This window comes from Mandrillus leucophaeus, unplaced genomic scaffold (genome assembly GCF_000951045.1).
Source record: "Mandrillus leucophaeus isolate KB7577 unplaced genomic scaffold, Mleu.le_1.0 Scaffold134, whole genome shotgun sequence".
Lineage (NCBI taxonomy): Eukaryota > Metazoa > Chordata > Mammalia > Primates > Cercopithecidae > Mandrillus > Mandrillus leucophaeus.
The window spans coordinates 1,267,252-1,293,047 of NW_012101299.1; the positions used below are offsets into that span (position 1 = coordinate 1,267,252).

Consider the following 25,796-nt stretch of genomic DNA (forward strand, 5'->3'; position numbering starts at 1 on the left):
AAGTGCCAGACATACTAAATTCCCTTAAAAACTTGTCTAACCCCAAAGAGGCTTCAGTAGCAGTTCTGGGAGAGACAGTGTTGCAGTCTCCTGCGTGAGCGAGCTTCATGAATGGACCACAGTTGCCTGGAACACTCAGGCTGAGGATTCAATCCAGTGCTTCAGTGCCCAGGAAACAGATCCTTTCACCTGTTGAAATCAGACGACCAGGGTTTAGAGGGGTTGGGGGAGGAACTGCAAAGCCAATCCTCATTTTGTTTTATGGTGGTGGTGCTGATGATCTCACATGGCTGGGGACTTTAACCACTACCTATTTCTAATTAATACAGAGGAACTCAAGTTTTCCTCAGGGTCTGTGGAGCGTGTGTTTCTGCCTCTGCTTTTCTTTGAGCAGAATTGCGCTTTGTGTAAGAATGGGATTACTGCAGATTCGGTGTCATGGTTGTCTGACACTCCTTTTGGGACTTAGAAAGCAGTGGTGTCTAGTGGTTTGCAGTTACTCCCACCTTCCAAGGTGCATGTGAACATTCATGTCACCCAGGTCCTAGGGCTGTCACGAGTGTCACTCAAGAGTGGAATAAGACTGGGTGCGGTGGCTCACGCCTGTAATCCCAACACTTTGGGAGGGCGAGGTGGGCAGATCACAAGGTCAGGAGATCAAGACCAGCCTGGCCAACATAGTAAAACCCTATCTCTACTAAAAATACAAAAATTAGCTGGGCTTGGTGGCAGGTGCCTGTAATCCCAACTACTCAGGAGGCTGAGGCAGGAGAATGTCTTGAACCCGGGAGGCAGAGGTTGCAGTGAGCCAAGATCGTGCCACTGCACTCCATCCTGGTGATAGAGCAAGACTCTGTCTCACTAAATAAATAAATAAATAGAGTGGAATTAAATGGCTGCCTGGAACTTCTTACACAGAAATGTCCACAGCAGCAAAGCGGGTTGAGAACCGGGTCCTGGGACCCTGTCCTCCAAGCTCAACTCCAGGCCTGGCAAGCAGTAGCCCTGCGTCTTCTCCACTCACAGGGAGTGGTGGCAGGCCTCCTCCCTCCAGTGCAGCAGCCGACCCTGCCAGCATCTGCATTCGGTTCTTTTGCAGCCGATACAACCACAGCAGCCTCTCCTCCACAGTAAACAGAGGATGCAGTCGCTGGGAACCCTTCTCCCTCCACGCTGAGGGCCAGTTGTCAGGGGCAGCTGCTCCTGGAGGGTCTCTAGTGAATGGCTGGATTCCAGAGAAGGCTTTGAAGAGAGGACTTTGCTTTTCTTTTTCCATCACAATACACATGCAGCTGAGCCTTGCCTCACCTTTTGGTTCTGCTGGGCTTTCGTGGGTGCTGTTTGTTTCTCTGGGCTGTGCTGCCCTGGGACTGGGTGTCCAAGGTGTAGGCCTCTCCCACAGGGCTGCACAGTGAATGTTGCACCGCTGCTCCCACATCGAGGCCTGACTGCATCCACTCTCCTGCAATACAGCAATGGCTTGTGTTTTGGCATAAAATTCCATCAGGCAGAGGAGGTATCAAATCATTCAACCTGCCACTAGCTCCAGAGCGGTCTCGAATTCACTAATGTACAGAGCAGTGTCACCTCGACTGAGAATGCCTGCCAACAGAGCCAGCATGAATGATCCCAGCTAGGAGCTGAGAACTCCGTGCTAAGTGCCAGACAGAATGTGGAAAGAGAAGATGCCAGTGTTCCCCATGAAGCTGAGTCCACGTAAAGACAATACATGTGCAAGGAGAATTCCACAGTAGTGTTATCATTAAGCAAAAATAAAAGTCAAAGGCAGGGTTTGGTGGAGGCCTGTTGAGTTGTGTAGATAGCGGAAATGCTGACCTAGAAGACTGAGATCCTCACCAAGGCAGGAGCGGCTTCCACCAGTCAAAGTGACAGATGAGAATCAGTCTTCAACAGTGGAGAATCCAAGTCGTAACAGTCACACTTTGGATATGTTTGCACACAGTGTTGAGTGCATTCCTACCCAACATTGCTTCCATTTTGGTAGCTTTAGTTAGAAATTGTAATATGTGCTTTTTTTTAAAAAAAAATAGTATTTTTCAAGTATTACCAGTCTTGTATTCTGGTTTATTGAGACTCAGAGTACAGTACCTGCTTTCTACTTAATTAGAAAATCCATTCTGAACCCACCTGATTCAGTCATTTTGTGAAAGTGGTTCCTGGTACCCAGGGGCCCCCTTGTCACCCTGGTGAGAAGAATCTCACGCACGTAGTGGAGTGTCCTTTTGATGACGCAGACCTGGAAGGGCCTCATGGTAATCACTCTGAACAAGGCATCTTGTCCTGAAGTGCAGTCTAATTATCACCAGTTATGCACAATTTATGTTTTAGAAATCAAATTAAAGTGTTTAAGGCAATCTTGGTTCCAAAGGGATTTACCAAATGAGAATGTGTCCTTTTCAATTTTGTCATTCATGTCTCCCTTGCTGGTCTATGTTCTTTTCTAAGTTTCTTCTCTTTGGAATAATAGCCTTGACGTTACATTTTTTATTTTCAGATATTAAATATGTGTCTGTCTACAATAGGCCATGCACAGCGTATGCCTTTTGTTAGCAGCTACAGTTCTCGCATTCTGATGGAAACGCTGTGACCTTCTCCAGTGCCACAATCACTTATGTGGGAGTCGGAAGCTCCAGCAGGATCAGATTTGCATGAAAACATCCCTGACACTTGGCTTTTATGGAAACTCACATTAGAGCAGGTGGACCGTGGTTTGTGACGGAAACACTAGAACACTTTTAGGTGGTCCGTCAATGAAAAGCCTTGGATAATTCAAAGTCATAGTGAAGGTAGGTTCTGGGTTAAGGGCAAGCACAGGTTATCAGAACGCAAGACTCGTCAGTCTTTTGGGTAGTAATGTAACATAGAGATTATTTTTATGGAATTAAAATGTTGTCACTGTTTAATGTCTGTGACCACATTGCCAACCCTCACCTTATCTTTTTAAAATTCTTGAACAAATAATTTCAAAACATTTTATTGAAGGATATACATATAGGATATATATATTTAATATAAATATTATATAGAAATTAAATATATACATATAAACACATGTGAGTAAGCTATTTTTGGATTCTGATGAATTTTAAAACCAAACATGATTCTATAATCAGCATCCAGGCCAAAACAGAAGAATACAGCCAGCATCCCAAAAGCCCCCCAGGCCCTTCCCATCATTAATCCCCTCAAGAGCAACCTCATTTCTGACATCACAGAGTAGTATTACGAGTTTTTATATTCTTTGCATTTGTGGCATAAATGTAATCATCTGGTATGTCTACTTTTATGCCTGCTTTTGTTCTATATGTTTGTGAGATTCATTGTTATGTTTTAGGTTGTACTGCTACCCAATTTTTAACCTATATTGGATTATCTTATCATAAAGTCCCACATAATCTCAATGAAAATTGCAAAATAGTTCAATAGTCATTTAATAGCCTTTGTGTATATCATAAAAGGTAACGCATACCTCCTACTTTTTGTCTTGTAGAAATAGGTGGTTTGCTCCATATCTTTTGGGCACTTTCTCTCTGTTATGGCTCCTATATTAAATCCATTCCACAAATTCAACCTCGTTATATTCCATCTACTACCACTGACCATGCCCCAACCGTTTCATCATGGGAAGCACAGGTGGCTTGAGTGGGTCTTTGAGATTGTTCATTTGCCCTGGGGCATCTGCTCTGTGAGTCCTGGGCTCCTCCATGCCTGCTCACAGCCATCTGCAGTGGACTGACTGGACTGGGGATGGTGTCTACTCTGATCATGAAACAGAGAGTTGTTTTGGCTCCTGCTGATGCGACCACTGATAATATTTCTGCCCAAAGTTAACTTGTTAATACTAATCGAGACTGAGTGCTATAAATAGAGGCTGTAGATGATATTCATTATGATGGTCCAAAATATGGGAGAGGCCATTGAGAACAGGATGCATTCCTGGAAGGCTTCATGGAGAATGAGCAATTAGAGACTTTAAAAAGATAGATCCAGTAGAGATGGAAGAAAACTGAGAGGGAAGGCCACGAAGGCTTGGGAGACACAGGACAATCTGGCTAGGAAGTTGTGGAGGGGCCAGGCGTGGTCAGAAGTTAAGGGAGAATGAAAGGGGTGGTAGCCAATGGGGAGAGCCTGGAATGCACAGAGCCTGGATTTGAGATTGAACTCTAAATTTCTCCTACTGTTTACACCAATGTCATAACCAGTTTCAGAATCTGATGAAAACTCTAAGTCATCTTATTGTTGGAAGGAAAGAAAGGGCATTGTGTGTGCATAGACACTTGGATATGTTGTATTAATAGAAGGTTTGTGAACCTAGTCAGTCCATCCCAGGGCCATCTCAGGGATCTGCTTGAGCATCTATCTGAGGTCCAGGTGTTAATGTTTGTCGGCCAAAATATTTTTGTCTGTGAGTAACAGAGCAGCCAACTAAAACTGTTCCAGTTGCAGGTGTCTATTATTTCACAAGACAAGTTTAGACATAGCCAGTCCAAAGCAGATTCAGTGCTCATGGATATTGTCAAGGGTCAGGCAGTCTCCATCTTTCTGCTGCCATCATCAGTATGTTGACAACATGGTTCTGAGGGCTTCGCGCATCACTCGCCCACATGGGCAGGAAGGGATGGACGCATAGAACTTAGCTTGTGCATCTCACTTCCTCCGTCATGGAGGAAATAGTTTTCTGAGTAGTTCCTTTCAGTTTCCTGGAGCTGCGAGGAGACAGCTTATTTGCTGTAACCATATTGCATGGCTACCTTCACTGGAGGGGTGGGGAAAGCCCACCATTTGCAGAAGTCAGGCTCTGCTGAGTCGGAAGAAGGCAGAGAGGCCCTGGCTCTTGGGGAAGCAGCCTTCAGTGTCCACCACCACAAGCAAGACCCCTTGATTTGTGAAGTCCTTGAGGAATGTGGTCTACATTTCTTGAATGTGACCAGTGAATTTGAATCATTCTTTAAATTGAAACAAATCCAAAAGGAGGGAGTTCTGACAGATTCTCATAGAAGAAAGGATTAGGTTACATTGCTACTAACCCTATAGTGAATTGCAAACTTGCAAACTACTGAAAAGTGGGTCCCTGGGAGCATCTTAACAGTCTCTCTTTTGACTTCCCATCATTAATTCTAGAAGGACCACTAGGTGCATCTCGCTTATTTATGGAATCCTTACACTAAAGAGTCATTTTTCTAAAGGATGGCAGTAGATGCTTGTTATTCATGCTTGCATTAAGACTATAAGCTAAGGCAAATGGGTCTACATATTTATCTATAAATGGGCACTTTTCAAGTGTTGCTACATTTTGCATCCTATTTTAAAGGCAACCATGAAAATGAGTAAATCTTATGCTGGGACCCTGGTTTCCTCTGGAGTCTCTTGCCTGCTGTAGATGAGTGCCTCCTGGTCAGCTTCAAATTAACTTTAGGGACCTTAAGGGCCCTATTTTTACAAGCAGTTGGCTCCTATATTAGTTGCTAGTTTAGTGAAGACTCTGGCAGTTCAGAACCAAAGGCAGCATTTCAGTTTGAGCAGAGTTACCATACCACATCATGGTCAGGAACACAGAAAGCTGTGATATAATAAAATCAGAGACATGGAGAGCAATTCTATAAAATGAACTAGGCAGGTCGGGGAACTAGGAAGATGAAGTTCCAGATTGAAATGGTTCCAACTTCTCTGAACTCTTCACCTTAGGTCCTACTTGGACAACCATTGATGACATCTGCAGAAACAATATGTAGATGCAGTTTCTCAGATTGCTGCTTCATAATCCTCAAATCCCAGATATTCTAAATTGACTCTGAGCTTTTAAGTATGGCATTAAAATCACCAGAAGTTCAGTTAAGTGATAATTTGCAGGACCTCCCATTTAATCAGTCTCTTTCTTGCTTTTCCCCTACTCAGATTCTTCATGTTTTTCTTTTTCATTCAGTAAATGTATGATCATTGCATCCTCAGAGGATGCCTTCTAAAGTGGTGGGTTCATTGGAAATGAGAGAAAGGCCTTGAAGGGTGTGGTAGGCTAAAAAATGCCTCCCCACCCCCCCAAAAAGTCCATGTTCTAATCCTTAGATCCTGTTAATTTTTCCTTTTATGGCCGAAAGGAGGTCTTTTGTGGCTACATTACGCATCTGAAATGGAGGATTACCCTTAGTTATCCAATGGAACCTCAGTGTAATCACATGTGTTCTTATAAGAAGGAAATAGAGGGAGATTTGACACAGACGAAAGAGGAAACGGCAATGTGACCACACAGGCAGAAATGGGAGGGATGTGGCCACAAGCCCAGGAATACCAGCAGCCCCCAGAGGCTGGAAGAGACAAAGAACAAATGTGATATGGTTTGGCTGTGTCCTCACCCAAATCTCATCTTAAATTATAGCTCCCATAATCCCCACATGTCATGGGAGGGACCCGGTGGGAGGTAATTGAACCATGGTGGTGGGTTGTTTGAGCTAGTCTCATGATAGTGAATAAGTCTCATGAGGCCTGATGGTTTTATAAAAGGCAGTTCCCCTGTACACGCTGTCTTGCCTGCTGCCATGTAAGATGTGCCTTTGCTCCTCCTTTGCCTTCTGCCATGATTGTGAGGTCTCCCCAGCCATGTGGAACTGTGAGTTCATTAAACCTCTTTTTCTTTATAAATTACCCAGTCTCCGGTATTTCTTCAGAGCAGTATGAAAATGGACTACTACAAGATGCTTCCCCAGAACCTCTGAGAGCATGCAGCCCTGCTGACACTTGTATTTGGGCCCAGTGAAACTGATTTTAGACTTCCAGACTCCGGAACTGGGAAAGCGTGCTCTTCTGTTGTTTGAAGCCATCAAGTTTGTGGTCATTTGTTACAGCAGCCACAGGAGGCTAAAACAAAGGGAAATAAATGGCATTGCCACTTTTACAGTGGCCATATCTTACAGGCAGGAAAAAGAATGCACCCGAGGAGAGATCAGAACTAGAATGCTTAGAAGCCATGTGCTAGCCCTTGGAAGACCATGAACTGGACAACAACTGTGCTGTGCACTGCCCTGTCTGCTCCTTCCCACCATTCACAGTGGGAGTCCATGCAGGGCTCCTAGCTCAGCTCTCTAGGGGACACCCCTGAGTTTCAAAAGGTGGTTCTTTACCATCTTCACCACCAAGAAAGGAAATGAAATTCACTCACAATAAGATACACTTTGATGTTTTTCAAAATTTGAAAGAAAGAGGAAGGAAGAGGAGAGGAAGAGGAATCTCCAGCATTGACTTAATTCTTTTTATTTTACATACATTCAACTAAACAGATTTAAGCTCCACTTACAGTCTATGTTATTAAATTAATGGAGATGAGAGATTAAATGAAGATCGATAAAAGAAGCCAATGAAATTCAAATTAATAATATACATTGTACATGATAAATAATAATGATTTCTGAGACTAGGTCACCCCTTACAATGTGTAAAGGTATTTGCTACGTGTCACAAGTATTTTAGGTTTAGCATGCCTATTCTCATAGGCATCAGGTGAAGAATTGTCCCACCTGTTATTTCTCTATTGGGAGCACACTACACCTGTGTTTATACAGCAATCCAGTCGTTTGGGAAGGTTAAATTATTAATAACTGACCTTGGTGTTGGTACATCATGAAGACACATACTGGTTTAGGCTCTCAATTCAGGTATGAGTATATGTTTATGATCAGAACATGACTTTATTAATTTTATTGCACAATGATATGTATAAATAGAAAAAAGTAGACAGTAGACATATATTAAATTGGCTGGGCATGGTGGCTCATCCTGTAATCCCAGCACTTTGGGAGGCTGAGGCAGGCAGATCACCTGAGGTCAGGAGTTTGAGACCAGCCTGGTCGACATGGTGAAACATCATCTCTGCTAAAAGTACAAAAATTAGCCAGGTGTCATGGTGCATGCCTATAATATTTGCAATGTTTTTTTCACTTTAATAAACTCTCTCATCAAATAATCAGTTGGTTTTTAAAATCAAAAACACATTTACAACATTCACTATTTCATTTTTTAATTTTTAATTTCTGTGGGTACATAGTAGGTATGTATATTTATGGGACACATGAGGTATTTTGATACAGGCATACATTAAATAATAAACACACCAGGGTAAATAGAGTATCTGTCCCCTCAAGCATTTGTCCTTTCTTTGTATTATGAACAATCCAATTATACTCTCCCTTTAGTTATTTTAAAATGTAGAGTAAAGTATTGTTGACTGTAGTCACCTTGTTGTGCTATCAAATAGTCAATCTTATTCTTTTTAACTCTATTTTTGTACCCTTTAACCATCCCCCTCTGCCCACCCCCACCATCCACCACTACCCTTCCCAACCTCTGATAACCATTGTTCTACTCCCTAGCTCCATTAGTTCAATTGTTTAATTTTTGGCTCCCACAAATAAGTGAGAACATGCCAAGTCTGTCTTTCTGTGCCAAGTTTGTCTTTCTTAGATTACTTCACTTAACATGACCTCCAGTTTCATTCATGTTGTTGCAAATGACAAGATCTCATTCATTTTTTTTTTGTGGCTGAATAGTACTCCATTGTGTATACATACCTTATTTTCTTTATCCATTCATCTGTTGATGGACACTTGGGTTGCTTCCAAATCTTGGCTATTGTAAACAGGTCTGCAACAAACATGGGAGTGCAAGTGTCTGTTTAATACACTGATTTCCTTTCTTTTGGGTACATACCTAGCAGTGGGATTGCTGGATCATATGGTAGCTCTGTTTTTAGTTTTTTGAGGAACTTCCAAACTGTTCTCCATAGCAGTTGTACTAATTTACATTTTAATCAAGAGTGTATGAGTGTTTCCTTTTCTGCATATCATTGTCAGCATTTGTTATTGAATGTCTTTTGGATATAAGCCATTTTAACTGGGATAAGATGGTATCTCATTATAGCTTTGATTTGCATTTCTCTGATAATCTGTGATGATCATATACTTGTTTACCATTTATGTGTCTTCTTTTGAGAAATGTCTATTCAGATCTTTTGCCCATTTTTAATTGGATTATTAGATGTTTTCCTATAGAGTTGTTTGACCTCTTTATATATTCTGCTTATGAATTGCTTGTCAGATGGACAGTTTGCAAATATTTTCTCCATTCTGTGGGTTGTCTTTTAACTTTGTTGATTGTTTCCTTTGCTGTGCAAAAGCATTTTAATTTGATGTGATTCCAAGTGTCCATTTTTGCTTTGGTTGCCTTTGCTAATGGAGTCTTACTCAAGAAATTTTTACCCAATACAGTGTCCTGAAGAGTTTCCCCAATTTTTTTAGTAGTTTCATAGTTTGAGGTCTTACATTTAGGCCTTTCATCCATTTTGATTGGATTTTTGTATATGGTCAGAGGGAAGGGTCTAGTTTTATTCTTCTGCATATGGATATCCAGTTTTTCCTTCAAAATTTATTGAAGAGACTGTGCTTTCCCCAATATATGTTCTTGGCAACTTTGTTGAAGATGAGTTCACTATAGGTATATGGATTTGTTTCTAGGTTTTCTATTCTGTTCCATTGCTCTTTGTGTCTGTTTTCATGCCAGTACCATGCTGTTTGGATTACTATAGCTCTGTAGTATAATTTCAGTATAAGTCAGATAATATGATTCATCCGGTTTTCTTCATTTTACTTAGAATAACTTTGGTTATTCTGGGTCTGTTGTGATTCCATGTAAATTTTAGGATAGTTATTTCTATTTTTGTGAAGAATGTCATTAGTATTTTGATAGAGATTTCAATGAACTTGTAGACTGCTTTAGATAGTATGGAAATTTTAACAATATTGATTCTTATAATCCATTAACATGGAAACTATTTTTATTTTTTATGTCTGTTTCCATTTCTTTCATCAATCTTTTATCGTTTTTTTTGTAGAGATATTTCACTTCTTTAATAAGGTTAATTCCTGGGTATTTTATTTTGTTTGCAGTGATTATACATTGAATTACTTTCTTAACTTATTTTTCAGATTGTTCACCACTGGCATGTAGAAATACTACTGATTTTTGTATGTTGAGTTTATATCTTGCAACTTCGCCGAATTTGTTTATCAGTTCTAATTTTTTTTAGTGAAATCTTTAGGTTTTTCCAAATATAAGATCACATTATCTACAAATAAGGATAATATGACTTCTTTTCCAGTTTGGATGCCCTTTATTTCTTTCTCTTCTCTGATTGTTCTAGCTAGGACTTCCAATAATGTATCAAATAATAGTGGTGAAAGTGGGCATCTTTGTCATGTTCCAGATGTTAGAGAAAATGCTTTCAGTGTCTCCCCATTCAGTATAATACTAGCTGTGGGTCTGTCATATATGGCTTTCATTGTGTTGAAGTGTGTTCTTTATATACACAGTTTTTTTAGGGTTTTTAAATCATGAAGGTATGTTGAATTTTATTAAATGCTTTTTCAGCATCAATCAAAATGATCAAATGGTTTTTGTCCTTCATTCTGTTGATATGATGTATTAAATATCACATTGATTATTTTGTATATGTTGAACTCCTTGCATCCCTGGGATAAATCCCAGTTGGTCATGGTGGATGATCTTTTTAACGTGTTGTTGAATTGGATTTGCTAGCATTTTGCTGAGGATTTTTGCATCAATGTTCATCAGGGATATTGGCCTGTAGTTTTCTTTTTAAAATGTGTCTTTGTTGGTTTTGGTACCAGGGTATTACTGGCCTTGTAGAATGCGTTGTGGAAGTATTTCTTCCTCTTCTATATTTTGGAATAGGTTGAGTAGGACTGGTATTCGTGTTTCTTTAAATGTTTGGTGAAATTCATCAAGTCCTAGGCTTTTCTTTGTGAGGAGACTTTTTATCATGACTTTGGTCTTGTTACTTGTTACTGGCTTGTTCAGGTTTTGGATTTCTTCATGGTTCAATCTTGGTAGGTTGTCTGTATCTAGGAATTTGTTCATTTCTTCTAGTTTTTCCAATTTATTGGCATATAGTTGCTCATAGTAGCCTCTAATGATCCTTTGAATTTCTATGGTATTGATTGTAATGTCTCCTTTTTCATCTCCGATTTTATCTATTTGGGTCTTCTTGCTTTTTTTCTTAGTCTGGTTGAAGGTTTGTCAATTTTTTTAATCTTTTCAAAGAAATGACTTTGTTTTGTCAATGTTTTACATTATTTTCTTCCTTTCAACTGCATTTGTTCCTGCTCTAATCTTTACTATTTATTTTCTTCTACTAATTTTACTTTGCCTTGCTTTTCTTGTTTTTAAAAAATGCATCATTAGGTTGTTTATTTGAAGTTTTTCAAGTTTTTCTGCCTTTTGAGTCAGCATTTATAGCTGCAAACTTTCCTCTTACTACTGCTCCCGCTGTATCCTATAGGTCTTGGTATGTCATGTTTCCATTATCCTTTGAAGACATTTTTTTCATTTTCTTTTTAATTTATTCATTGACACACTGATCATTCAGAAGCACATTTTAAATTTCCATGTGTTTGTGTAGTTTCCAAAATTCCTCCTGTTATTGATTTCTAGTTTTATTCTATCATGGTCAGGGAAGATACTTAATACAGTTTCACTTTTTGAATGTTCTAAGACTTATTTTGTGACCTAACGTATGATCTGTCCTTGAGAATGATCCATGTGCTCAGAAGAAGAATGTATTTTCTGTAGCCATTGGATTAAATCTTCTGTAAATATGTATTAGTTCAGTTTGGTCTACAGTGCAGAGTAAGTTCAATGTTTCTTTGTTGATTTTCTGTCTGGATGATTTGTCCACTGATGAAAGTGGCGTTTTTGAAGTCTCTAGCTATTATGGTATGGGAGTCCATAGCTCTCTTTAGCTTTAATAATATTTGCTTTATATATCTGAGTACTTCAGTGTTGGGTGCATATATATTTACAACTGTTATAACCGCATGCTGACTTGACCACTTTATTATTATATTATGACCTTCTTTGTCTCTTTTTATAGTTTTTGTCATGACATCTATTTTGTTGGATATAAAATAGCTACTCTTGCTCTTTTTTGGTTTCCATTGGCATGGAATGTGTTTTTCCATCCCTTCATTTTAAGTCTGTGTGTCTTTATAGGTAAAGTGTGTTTCGTGTAGGCAACAAACAAATCATTGGGTCTTTTGTTATCCATTCAGCCACTCTATGGCTTTTGATGTATGTTTGTTTACATTCAAGGTTATTATTGATAAGTAAAAACTAACTCCTGCCATTTTGTTGTTTTCTGATTGTTTTGCAGTCTTCTCTTTCTTCTTACCTTTTTTCCTGTATTCCATTTCATGAAGGTGATTTTATCTGGTGGTATGTTTTAATTTCTTGCTTTTTACTTTTTGTGTATATGTTGTTTGTTTTTTTGATTTCAGGTTACCATGAAGTTTGCAAATAATATAACCCATTATTTTGAACTGATGACAAGTTAATACTGATTGAATAAACAAAAAAACTAACAAGCATAGAGAAAACCAATAAAAAGTATATACTTTATCTATTTTTTAACTTTTTGTTGTTTCTATTTGTATCTTCTTGTACTATGTCTTGAAAAGTTTTTGTAGTTATTATTTTTGATCAGTTCATCTTTTAGTCTTTCTACTCAAGATATGAGTTGTTAACACATCCAAGCTATACTGTTATAATATTCTATGTTTTTCTGTGTAGTCACTATATGGAATTTTGCACCTTCAGACGACTTCTTATTGCTCATTTACCTCCTTTTCTTTCAAATTGAAAAATTCCCTTTAGCATTGATTGTAGGAGAGGTCTGGGATTGATGAAATCATTCAGCTTTTGTTTGTCTGGTAAAGTCTTTATTTCTCCTTCATGTTTGAAGGATATTTTCACAGAATATACTATTCTAGGATAAATGTTTTTTCCTTTCAGGGCTTTAAATATGCCATGCCACTCTCTCCTGGCTTGTAAGGTTTCTACAGAAAAGTCTGCTGCCAGAGGTTCTGGAGCTCTATTATATGTTATTTTTCTCTTGCCACTTTTAAGATCCTTTCTTTATCCTTGACCTTTGAGAGTTTGATTATTAAATGTCTTGAGGTAGTCTTCTTTGGGTTAAATCTGCTTGTGTTCTATAACCTTCTTGTACTTGAAGATTGATATCTTTTTGTAGATTTGGGAAGTTCTCTGTTATTATCCCTTTGAATAAACTTTCTATCTCTCTCTTTCTTAACCTCCTGATTCAGCCAACAACTCTTATATTTGCCCTATTGAGGCTGTTTTCTAGATCTTGTAGGCATACTACATCCTTCTTTATTCTTTTTTTGGTCTCTTCTGACTGACTGTCGGGGGTAGGGGACAAGGGGAGGGATAGCATTAGGAGAAATAGCTAATGTAGATGATGGGTTGATGGGTGCAGAAAACCACCATGGCACATATATACCTATATAACACACCTGCACATTCTGCACATGTATCCCAGAACTTAAAGTATAATATAAATAAATACATACAGAATGTCATTTCTCACACTTCTGGAGGCTGGAAGTCTAAGATCAAGATGCCAGCAGGGTTGGTTTCTGGTGAATTCTCCCTTCCTGGCCTGCAGACCTCACCTTCTTGCTGTATCCTCTCCCTGCTTTTTCTCTGTGAGTGCACATATCTATGCATGAAGAGAGGAAAAGAGAGTTCTTGTTTCTCTTCCTCTTTTTTAAGTACACTAGTCCTACCAGATTAGAGCTTCACCCTCTTTTCTCATTTTACGTCAGTTTCTTCCTTAAAGGCTCTATCTCCAAATAGAATCATATTGGGGGTTAGGGCGTCAACATATGGATGTGTTGGTAGGTACAATTCAGTACATAATACCCGTGCACATGGACATCTTTGGGATGGCCCTGTCTTACCTAACATTTCTGTTCTCTGACCCAGAAAGATTCTTGTCCTTCTCATATATAAAGCACATTCATTCACTCCACCCCAAGGTCCCCAGAAATCTCAACCTATTATAGTATCAACTCTAAGTCTGTGATCTCATCAGTTCAGAGTTCCCAGATTTTAATATTGAAATCATCTAAATGAGTTTTGAGTAGGCCTCTGGGCATACTCCATCCAAAGCACAATTCATCTCTACAGTGGGGCTGAGAAACTGGAGAGGAAAACACAGTAGTGGGACAAGTATAGGATGACAGTTATAGACATTCTTGTTCAAAAAGGGGAAAAAAAGGAGTCACTAGTTCCAAACAACTTCCAAATTCAGTTGGGGAAACTGCATTAGGTTTACAGGCTTGGGAATAGTATCCTAGGGCTCTCAGGTCTGCCCTCTGGGAGTCATCCTTCTTCATGAATGGCAGCTTGAGCTTGTAGCTGAGTAGTTTTATAAGCATGTTTTCTGCCTGATAATTCTGGGGGTCTGATATGGTTTGGTTCTGTGTTCCCACCCAAATCTCATGTCAAATTGTAATCCTAACGTGTTGAATGAGAGGCTGGTGGGAGGTGATTGGATCATGGGGGTGGTTTCTAATGGTTTAGCACCATCCCCCTAGTGTTGTCTTGTGATAGAGTTCTCATGAGATCTGCTTGTTTAAAAGTGTGTGGCACCTCCCTCTTTGCTTTCTTTCTCTCCTGTCACCACGTCACAAGGTGCTTGCTTCCCCTTTTCCTTCTACCACAATTGTAAGTTTCCTGAGGCCTCCCCAGCCATGCAGAACTGTGAGCCAATTAAACGTCATTTCATTATAAATTACCCAGTCTCAGGTAGTTCCTTACAGCAGTGTGAGAACGGGCTAATACAGAGTCCAACAGCCTTTATTTGTTTCATGCTCCCTCTCTCCTTTTCAGTCCAAGCTGGCAATGTTTCTACAGATATAAATTCTTAAGAATCTGTGCATCTTCTATGTATGTCATGGGAATTCATTCCATTAGACAAGTGGCTCTTCCCTAGGATTCTTCTAGATACTTTCATCTCTATGTTTGGCTTCCGCTGAGAGAGCTTTGGGGTCTGTGAATCACACATTTAAGCTCTTCAAAGGGCCTTTTGTGTGACTGAATACTTACCTTTTCATCTTTCAAGGTATTAGCAAAGGTTTTTCACCCATGCTGTCAGGATGGCAGTATCTTTCTTGACAGTGAATCTCTTAATTTCAGCATTTTTAATAATCTGAATAAAGTGACACATTTCTCCAAAGAAGATATAAAAATAACCAGTAAGTGCATGAAAAGATGCTCAACATCATTAGCTTGTAATATTATTCATCTATAAAAAGGAATGAAGTACTGGTACATTCTGTACATATTACAACATAGATGAACTTTGAAAACACAATGCTAAGTGAAATAAGCCAGTCATGACAAAATGCATATTGTATGATTCCATCTATATTAAATGTCCAGAATAGCCAAATGCTAGAGAGAAAGAAGATTTTTGGTTGCGAAGAGCTGAAGAGAGATGTGAAGGAATGGGGAGTGCTGCTAATTGTTATGCTAATCTTTTGGGGGTAATGAAAATGTTCCAAATTTAGGTCAGTAATGGTGCACAACTCTGTGAACATACTAAAACCATTGTATTGTAGATTTTAAATGGCTAAGTTTTATGGTATGTAAATTTTATCTCTAATAAAGGTGTCAAGAAAGGAATAAACTAGGTAGGGAAACATATCAACCTATCCACATATGTGAAGTCACAGGTGCCTAATGGCTGTTACTCACTAAAGCAAACAGGCTACTGAATATATTTTAAGGCTTCAGTTTATTTCCTAGATCTAAAAGAATGGAGGTAAGGACATGAAGAGGGAATGAATACCTTTGATGTATTTGATTTAGAAGCTTAAAATAAAGCATAACTACAATTCCTTAGTTCATAAGATGTGCTGAATAATGCTGATGACTTAGTTTCTACGATTTCAATAAAAAGTATTATGTGACTAATTTTGGTATTATGCTACTAGTTTTCTTAGATGATTTGAAGACATGTGAACTTGTAAGGAAAAGCTTTTAAGATAAATTAGTATCTCTGTGAGACTTTTTATAGACATAAGTCTGGAGTATAACCATAAATAATATACTTTAGTAACACAAAGCCTGCATTACAAAAAAGTAAGCAGAAATACAAGCAAAAGCACAGATTTTTAAAACAAATGCTTTCTTCATTCAAAAGAAATGGACTGAACATCTGTTTGCCAGGCCCCTTGGAGAGATGAAGTTGCAATTCCTAACTAAAACAGGAAAGGAAAATATCAAGCTAGTATGGGAAATAGACTTGAAAGCAAATAACTAGTTCATTGATAGTAGCTCCTGGTAGCAGAAAAGAAAACATGATCAACTTTCAGAAAGTAAAACACCCACACACATTGTAAAGAGGTATTGACTGTACATTTTCCTGTAGCTCCTCTAGCATCACTCAGGCAAAATTATTTAATTCTTATCCCAACAATAGTTATTTCATTTCTTACATTTGGGGTTGGATGGTTCTAGAGAGATTTTTCAGAGAAATATATTTTTATGTATTTTGGAGTAAATCTCACTCTTCGTAAGGAGAGAGAGTGTTCCCCTGACTCACAGCTGCTGCCGTGGCTTCCTTCCATCTCTAGGGTTTTTGTGTATGGATGAGATGTTACCATTTCAGCTCTGACCTATGGATTCATATGGTGAACAATCTGCCAGTGGGACAGTTTAATTCAGGATTCAGTCGAAATCCCCAAGGTTCATATGGTGATTTGCAGACATGCTACCTGGTTTTAAATTTCATTGTTTCTAATCTCTTGATGGTATAGCATGATATAAATGTATTCTTTCATTATGATAAGAATCTACCAAGGAAATAGGAGTAGCACCGGCAACACATAGCATGGATTCTATGTCTTTTACTTTAAGAAAAAAGAAAGAAATATAATTGGAAGTCTTGTTCCAGCATCCACAGGGCCTGACACAGGGTACTCAATCAATAAATATGCTGGCAGAACGAAATGATGTGTTTCCTGTGTTCTCATTGAGCTTTTTCCTTGTTACTTAGCAGCATCTGTGTTAGGTCCATCGCTGATGGAACAGGATGCAGTGGTTTATTTTTAAGCAAAAGTGATCTCATTGGAATTTGTGAATTAATGGTACAGACGTTGGAAAATGGACAGCTTCTTTGATTTCCTCCTGTTTTTGTGAAGTGTTGGTAAGGAAGCAAGCAAATCGTATCCATTTTGTAGGAATAACATACAAATTGTTCTAAATACAAAGAGTGCTTTACTCTGAGCCTCAGCTTGGGAGTCTGTCTCCCCTGTAAAGCTAGCCCACCAAGCCCTTGTCTCCTTTGAGTTTTGAAAATACCTAATGCTTGACATCTGCCAACCGATTCCTCTCACATCTTTGGAAGAGTCATTTATCCTCTCAGTAGCTCAGTGTAACTTTCCTTCCTCTTCGTTATGGTGGGGATCAGGAGAAATCATAAATATCATTGCACTTGGAAGACTATAAAGCACTTTAGAGTTGTCTGTTATTCCAAATTGCTCACAAAAGCAGAACCTTACAGAAAGTCTTGGACTCTTCTGGGTAGGTTTTCTTTGCTATCAAGCTGAGTTTGTCGGTAGCTCACCTCCACTTGCAGGGATTGCATGCCCCTCCAGCAGCTACGCTCGGGTGATGCGATTTATTTCTAGTGTTCTGGTCTTAAAAATATTTAGAGAAGGAGTTCCAAAGCGTTCTCCAGGAATTTTACTATTTAACAAATATCTGAGGAAGGGAAAGGAGGCTGAGAAATTTGCATTACACATTGGCCTCCGTAAAGAATGACTACATCACTGCAGATTTCGGCATGCCTTTCCATGCCAGTGAGCTAACCAGGCCAAGTCAGTTTGCAGAGCCATGGAGCTTTCTATAATATATCAAGCTAAAGGGCTGGGAGGAACTTTATTTTTCAGTGATCCCTGAATTGCCTTCGGGACCAAATCCAAACAGTGAAAGCCGCTGCCCCCTCTTGCATCGCCAACTTTATGTTGCCTTCCAGTTTAAGAAGGAAGGTTGAGCACAGAAATGTTCCTTGTTTTGATGGCAAGCATGTAGAAGTGACAGCAAAATAAATAACAAAAAACATAGCTACAGCCGGGCATGGTGGCTCACACCTGTAATCCCAGCACTTTGGGAGGCCACGGTGGGCAGATCACCTAAGGTCAAGAGTTCGAGACCAGCCTGGCTAATATAGTGAAACCCCGTCTCTACTAAAAATACAAAAATTAGCCGGGCTTGGTGGCAGGTGCCTTTAATCCCAGCTACTCAGGAGGCTGAGGCAGGAGGATCGTTTGAATGTGGGAGGCGGAGGGTGCAGTGAGCCAAGATTGTGCCACTGCACTCCAGCCTGGGTGACAGAGCATGACTCCATCTCAAAAAGCAAACAAACATATGTAAGAAACCTGCACATTGTACACATGTACCCTAGAACATAAAGTATAGTAATAATAAAAAAGCAAACAAAAGCATAGCTGCTGCTTTCTCAAAAACAAGAGCAGGAGTTCTTCACATACCTGGATTGAAAGGGAAGGCATCCTCACAAGAAGGAACAGGTAAAAACCTACAGCAGGAGGGAAGACCAAATTTCCGTCATCCTCAAGTCATAGAGACTGAAGTCAGGCACAACAGGAGGGCTTGGAAGGTTGGTTTTCATGAGAGACCAGGGGTACATGGAGCCCCTACCTGAAAATGGGGTTCGTGGTCAGAAGGCCTCAGATCATGTCACCCATTTGGGGGAAAGGGCTCCAGCCCAAATGGCCACCCAAGACTTAGTTTAGAGCTGTTACCTAGACAGAGTCTCAAAACTGCCTGAGGACCACCCAACCAGGGGTCTCTCAAGACCCAGAACACTTGTAAGACAGAAGCTTACAACCAAGAACCACAGGGCCTCTTCAGAAAACATCCCCCTGTGAAGCAGAAACCAACCCAACACACCTGAAAACCAAAATCCAAAGAAATTTCAATCAATAGGGAAAACAGAAAATGGCATTTTAGATTTTTCAAAGAACTATGACTCTACTAAAGAAGCATGAAATATGAGTAGATGATCTTGAAAAGGTTATTTAGACATATTAGATATTAACATGTAATTATTTTAAATTTAAATCCTTAGTTGGGTAATAGAATAGGTGTATTAAAATATTGACAAATAGGAGACTGCACTGAAGAAATCATCCAAATACTCCCAGAGCCATAAAAAGGTAGAAAAACTTAAGAAAAAGTCCAAGGTGTGGGGGTTGACCTAGAAGCTCTGGCACAGCCCAGATGGGATTCTGGAAGGAGGGGATCAAATGCTGGAGGAGTCATATTTTATGAGATAATTATTGGTAGTATTCCTGATGTGAAGAAAGGTAGTCTTTCAGCTGAAAATATTACTGACTGTTAAGTAGAATTTTTAAAGAAAATCCACAAGTGGACATTTTCTAATGGAATTTCAGAATATCAAATACCATGAGAGAATCTCCCTTCCCCTCTAGGTATTTCCTTTTCACACTGTCTGCCACGCCAATGCCAACACACACAATCTCCTGAAAATACTGCATCCACCAACATCTTCCTGCCCTTATGATCCTTCCTAGCTTGAATGTTTTTCTCTCTCCTTTATCTTGGCTAGTAGCCTCTTTCCTTCAGCAAGTTCTCCTGGAATCCCTCCCACTTTCTTATTTAATAGTCTGCTTCCATATTAGCAGGACACGCCCTGTTCCTCTTGGTACCATCCCTGCTGTGTTCTGGTCATTCATTCCACTTTGGCTCCCTGCTCTGTGAGCTTGTATAAGGCCTTTCTCTTCTTCAGGGCTCAGCGTGGTTTGTGGAATGTGGCAGTCACCTGTGCCTGTCATTATCTCAGATGATTTTGGGAATGAATCAAACCATAAACCAATGAATTATATATCAGTTGAATGTGCAAATGAGCCATCTAGGTCCAGAGAGGCCAGCAGTGAGTCTCTTAAGGAGACAGAGCTAATTAAGGACAGAGTCATGTCCTGGCTTGAATGGAGCACTTTTAATAGCATATAACATAATGCCTCCACCACATACTTTCCCTATATAGAAGTCTTAAGTGTTTTAAAAATATCTTTAAAAAACAAATAAAATTACAGTTTTTAAAATAAAATACATGTATAAAAAGAAAGAGTTTCAGAAAGTGACTACATTGCCTTTTCATCTTTTATTTCCAAAGTTTGTTTAAATGGTAGTCTTACATGTTTTTTCTTATGAGACACATAGGTACCTTAAGTTGTGTGGCTAGAATCATTCTTGAATAGTGAAGTTTAATCAGATAAAATGTAAATTTTATCATGATTATTTATTTTCTGACCATGTATTTAAGAATGTCTCAGAAAGTTTTAGACTTCTTAAGATCAGAGTGTAACTTTATTAGATCAATGTCTAGTAATTTTTAAAATTCTTATTTATTGTCGTGTATATGGAAGTGCGTCATGTTTGAAGCCCTGTGCCTTTTCGTGGGGCTGCTTCATCCACACCTAGAAAGCTCCTAGAGCGAAGAAAGAACTTGGTTTGGTTTAATGTGCTATGTTCAGCACCCAGGATAGCTCCATATACAGTCAAGTCTCACAATAAGGCCACCTTGAGTCTCAGCATTCTGTAATTTTCAAAAGACTGCTAACCACAGTAACCCTATTTGATATTCAAGAGATCAATCAATGCACAAAGGAATATATGACTTTTCTGACAACTTCAATAATTTGCCAACATTCAGACCCAAAAGGAAGAAAGCAAAAGTGACATAATAACACCTCTGCAATGTACTAGGGTCCTAGAAGCTTTGAATATTTTATTTAGAGATTATTTATTCCTATATGTTTATGTAATCCTAACAAAATTTCTTTCTGTTTTTCTAACCTGCCAGAGAGTTCAAAACAGAAAATTAAAAGAGGCAAATGGGGGCAACCTGCTCGGGTCCCCTTCCACACTGTGGAAGCTTTATTCTTTCATTCTTTGCAATAAATCTTGCTGCTGCTCAAAAAAAAAAGGCAAATGGTTCTGTCAAGGTCAAGAACAACAGTCGAAAAAGTGTAACAGCCAGAAATTGAAAAAGAAACAGACATACCCACCAGACATTGAAATACAAAAGCACACAGATCTAGAGCCACTGAATGTGGAATGCACACAGACCCTGAATGTGGAATGCACACAGACATAATGCACCTCAATTAGCACCAAGATCAGCCCACATAGCAGCACAACAGGAAACTGTTGAAATGAGAACTGGAAGTCTTTGAAAAAAAATGTGCAATGGTATTTAGCATCTTCTATTTAAGAGGGCAGGGAAGTAAATAAGCATCCTAGGTAGATAATATCCATCAGATATGGTCAAGTTAATATACAGAGGAGTTTCTTATTAGTATTACAGAAGTGAAGGTGGGGGAATGGCCTGGCCTGTGGGCTCACAGGTCAGGCAAGCCCTGTGTCTTTTCAAAGTCAGTAAGTGGATTTTTGTGCCTCTAATGGAGAGAACCTCTTCTGAGGAGGAGCAAAAACTCTAGAAGCTTTGACCCCTGGAAATACAGGATAAAAGCTCTCAGATTTTTAAAGTCTCACCCACTGGTGCCATTAACTAAACATCTCCTCTTGGGATGAACATTAGCTAAGTGTGTTCACAGGCTTATCCCAAGTGCTTACTCCTAAGCCTTGTAACTGAGATGTGGCAAGTCAGAATCTGGTAGTTGGTGTACAGATAATTGGGGTTTTATCCTGTCTGAACAAGAACTAACCCATAATCCAGAGACAGCCAGGGACAAGTGATGCTTATGGAGAATGAAGACCTAAGGAATATTTTCTGTGTCTTTGAATTCCCAGCAGCCAAAATGTTGCACTTAATGAATGCTTCATGAATGATCAAGTACATCATATGACTGAGATCCATTCGGGATATCCGTACCTTCCTCTCAACTATTCCCACCCTACTGTTCATAAACCAATCTTGAAAGAATTATTTACCTCCCTACTAAGAAATATGATCACTTACATGCTGCAGGTGTGGGTGAGGAGGCACGATGCTATTCTACTGAATCGTGATCTCCTTAGCATAGATTTTTGATAGTTTAATTAAAAACAGAATGCGAGACTGGCTTTTATCCTCATTCACTGATGGACAGGATGTGTGTTCCCATCCATACTGTTTACGAAAGGCAATCAATGTTTATGGTCCTCGCATTTTACTAATTATGAAACAAGTTTAACTCTTTCTTTTTTTTTCTAGCGGAAGATAACAGTCTGTCTCAAAAGAAGAAGGTCACTGTGGAAGATCTCTTCAGTGAAGACTTCAAAATTCATGACCCCGAGGCTAAGTGGATAAGTGGTAAGTCCAGGTCCTTCATGCACGGGACATCGCTTCCCCACGCCTCACCCCCACTTTCAATAGGTTGGGTCTAGTAATTTGCCTCTCAGATTTCCCCCTTTGGCCACAAAAGGGGATCTACAGAGCTTTTGCTGTGATCACCGTCAGATTATCATTCTATGAAAGTGTGTATCTGGTGAAATCAGGTTTTTGTAATGGTGTTGCCTCCCAAGCATCCACACAGCCTTCACTCAATGAGAAATGGGTTGGCTGAAGACGTGTCCTCTGTGTGCCACCTCCCAGAGACATCATTTCCCTGGGGGAGCTGTGGGGTGTTGCTCAGCAACAGAAACAGTGCAGGGCACGGTGAGCTTTCCTTCCTTCTCCACAATCTTCATTCCCTTTTGTTCTCTTGCCCTTTTTCCGTTAGGCAGAAGGACCAAAAGCGACTCACGGGGTTCTTGTAGAATAGCTTCCAAATGAACCATGGAGTGCCGTACGCAGATGCAGATTCATTTATTTTCCCTGTTGAACTTTAATTTGGATTAAATCTACTTTCCTTGTGTGGGGGATTTTTTTTTTTAAAAAAAAAAAACAGAACAAAATACAGTTGGGGGCAGAAGGCATATGTTCATAATGCCTGTGTTGGTTCAGAACATAATCTATTTCTTCTAATTGCATCTGAAATAATTCAAGTGCATTCATGGAAGATGCACCCATCCCTCCGCAGGCCAAGTTGACAGCATCTCCCTGTTGTCTGCATTGCTGTTGCTTACATTTAGTCTTTGCTTCAGTGGAATACACTTGAAGGTTTATCCTCGGGTCAGAGAACCTTTATAGTGATCAAAGTCTAGTTCAGATCCTTGCTTTTATAATAAATGAGGTCCAGAGAGATCAAGTGACTTTTCTGAGGTCACAGAGCTGATGAGTGCAAGCTGTGGCTAGCAGCCTGTCCCCTGACTTCCAATTCAGTGCTCTTTCCACCGTCCTGTTTTGCTGAGTGATCAAGTGTCACTGTATTTTTTTTTCTGTCAAACTGCTTCTGAAATGCCTTTTCATGCTTCACAAACTCTCAGAAATCAATTAACAATGACTCTTGGCTATTAGTCTCCTGCTTAGGGCAACCACTTCTCTTTTGTCCTCTACTGTTGCTAATCTAAGGGTCAGATTTCTAAAATGCATTCCTTCTGAGATCCATCTACTTTTTTCATTTCTTTAAAAATGAAAAAAGTAGATGGATCTCAGAAGGAATGCATTTTAGAAAAATGGGGAGAAATGAGAGCAGTATATCATGAACACCAAGGGCACACAGAAATTAAAAAAAAAAAGCACAGAGGTCTTTTTGTTTGGCGGAGGAATTGATTTTGCGTTTTGCTTTCGGCTGACCTGGTGTCTGCTGTATGCTTGTGTTCACCCGCTGCATCAGCAAAGGCAAGCGCTTGTGGCATGCTACAGGTAGACCTTCGGAGAAAAACATGACTACTCTCCGTGAGGAGCTCAAAGCTGTGTTGGAGACAAATCTGAGCAGCCTATGGGAATCCTAACACACCAGATGCAGAGAGGAGGATCTGAAGTTCTTTCTTCTCAAAGGACATCCCAGCGACAGTGCACAAACTCAGTCTTAAAGCGATGGCTAGGAGCTTGTTAGAGAAGGCTGAGAATAGAGCCCTGGAAGAATGTTGGGTCTAGAATGTTAGTCTTGCTAAACCCTGGTTGGGGGAACCAAAACCGAGCTGAGAAACAATGCCCAGCAGTTACGAAAACAAAACAAAACACTTAGACTTGTGGTATTTTTTAAAAAATGAGTGAGGTAGGGCACAGTGGCTCACACTTTGGGACGCTGAGGCAGGCAGATCGCTTGAGCCCAGGACTTTGAGACCAGCCTGAGAAACATGTTGAAACCTCACCTCTATACAAAATTAGCCAGCCATGGTGGTATGCACCTGTGGTCCCAGCTACTCGGGAGGCTGGGGTGAGAGGAGGCTTCAGCCTGGGAGGCCCAGGCTGCAGTTAACTGTCATCATGCCACTGCACTCCAACTTCGGTGACAGAGCGAGGCCCTGTCAAAAAAAAAAAAAATAAAAGAGTGAACTCTTTGGTATTTGTCAAAAACCAATTATAAAGGCTCCGTTAATCATTGCAGAGTTACTTCATTCACTTTAAGCTATTATGTCTTTAGGGAGCAGGTTTGTTCTTGGAACTGTTTCTCAGTGGTACACATGGGAATCACACCACCCACCACCACCACCACCACCAGCACCAGCACCAGCACCAGCACCAGCGCCACAGGCTCCTCTTTCTGCTTCTTCCCTGCTTCTCCTTCTCCTTCTCATGGAGACGCAGAATCCAGGGATGAATCAAGAGGCCAGAAACGAGAGACACCAAACCTGAGCTCTAAGGTTCAGAGTAGGTTGGAGGAGGGCCTGGGAAGACGCCATGAGATGCTGAAATAAAGTGTATTCACACCTATAAGATACATATTTTTATTAGAAAACCCGTGGCATCAGACTTGGCCTAAAGCAGCATTCCACATGCCAAAAAAAAAAAAAAAAAAAAAAAGAGATATGCAGAGATGTGGAGACACCAGAACACAGATGTTTCTGGAGGAATCTACGCCAGTTTATGGTATGAGGAGTTTGATTTTTAGGAGCAAATGAATGGAGCCTGCTCAGAGATGTGCTGGCTTTCTGGCCAGAGGAGACCAGCCAGATTTTCTTTATATCCGCAAAGCTGGGAGTTAATACGTGCAATTGAGAAGCGGCTATGTGCCCAGCGGAAAACGCCCAGCCTGTCTGTCTCAGCAGGTCACGTCTGTTCATAAAGACCACCTGTGGTTCTAAATGGACCTGCTTTGGTGTTGAGGAGAATTCGTAGGATGATTCTCCATCTGTAAATGCACACACTGAAGGTGAAGTTTTGCCCTGAAGTAACCAGATGGTCGGGTCCCCAAAGATAGGTTTCGTTTGGAGTGTTTTGGAACCTAATAATTCCATTCACACATGACTCTCAGCTTCCCCTTACCTTTTTTTTTTTTTTTTGACTTGTTCCTCTTCCTAATCATTCTCTCTCCCCGCTCCCTAAAGAGGCAATAGCTTGAAGTGAATGAAGTAACTTTGCAATGATGAACTGAGTCTTTATAATTGGTTTTTGACAAATACTATAGAGTTGGCCCATTTCCTAATACCACCAGTCTAAGTGTTAAGATCTGGGAAAAGATTACTACAAATCCGTAGGATTATCTCATGTTGTAGAGCTGGGATGAGCCTTAGAAATGATGAGAACATTCATTCATTCAGTAAGAGTTTTGTGAGTGCCCACAGTGTAGCAGACAAATTACTGGGCCCAAAAGGGGTGAGTGATTTGTCCATGGAACTGTTTCTTAGTGATAGACAAAGGAATTATCACCCACCACCACCGTCTATCACCACTACCACCATCACAGCCTCCTCCTCCTCCTTCACATCACCATCATATCATAACATCATCATCAAGATCGTATCATCATCATTATCTTCTGGGTGTTTACTGTGTCTTAAGCTCTAGGCTAAATGCTTTATATATAAAATAT

The 25,796-nt window shown here is 39.9% G+C and overlaps 1 protein-coding gene across 2 annotated transcripts in view; it reads left to right on the top strand.

Moving 5' to 3' along the window:
• The window catches only part of DPP6 (dipeptidyl-peptidase 6), a 629,240-nt gene that overhangs the window by 173,281 nt on the left and 430,163 nt on the right, over positions 1-25,796 (top strand). For both annotated transcript variants that reach the window (XM_011973070.1, XM_011973071.1), the window contains exon 3: positions 22,151-22,249. In XM_011973070.1, coding sequence (XP_011828460.1) covers positions 22,151-22,249 — 99 coding nt within the window. The remainder of the gene's footprint in view (positions 1-22,150; positions 22,250-25,796) is intronic.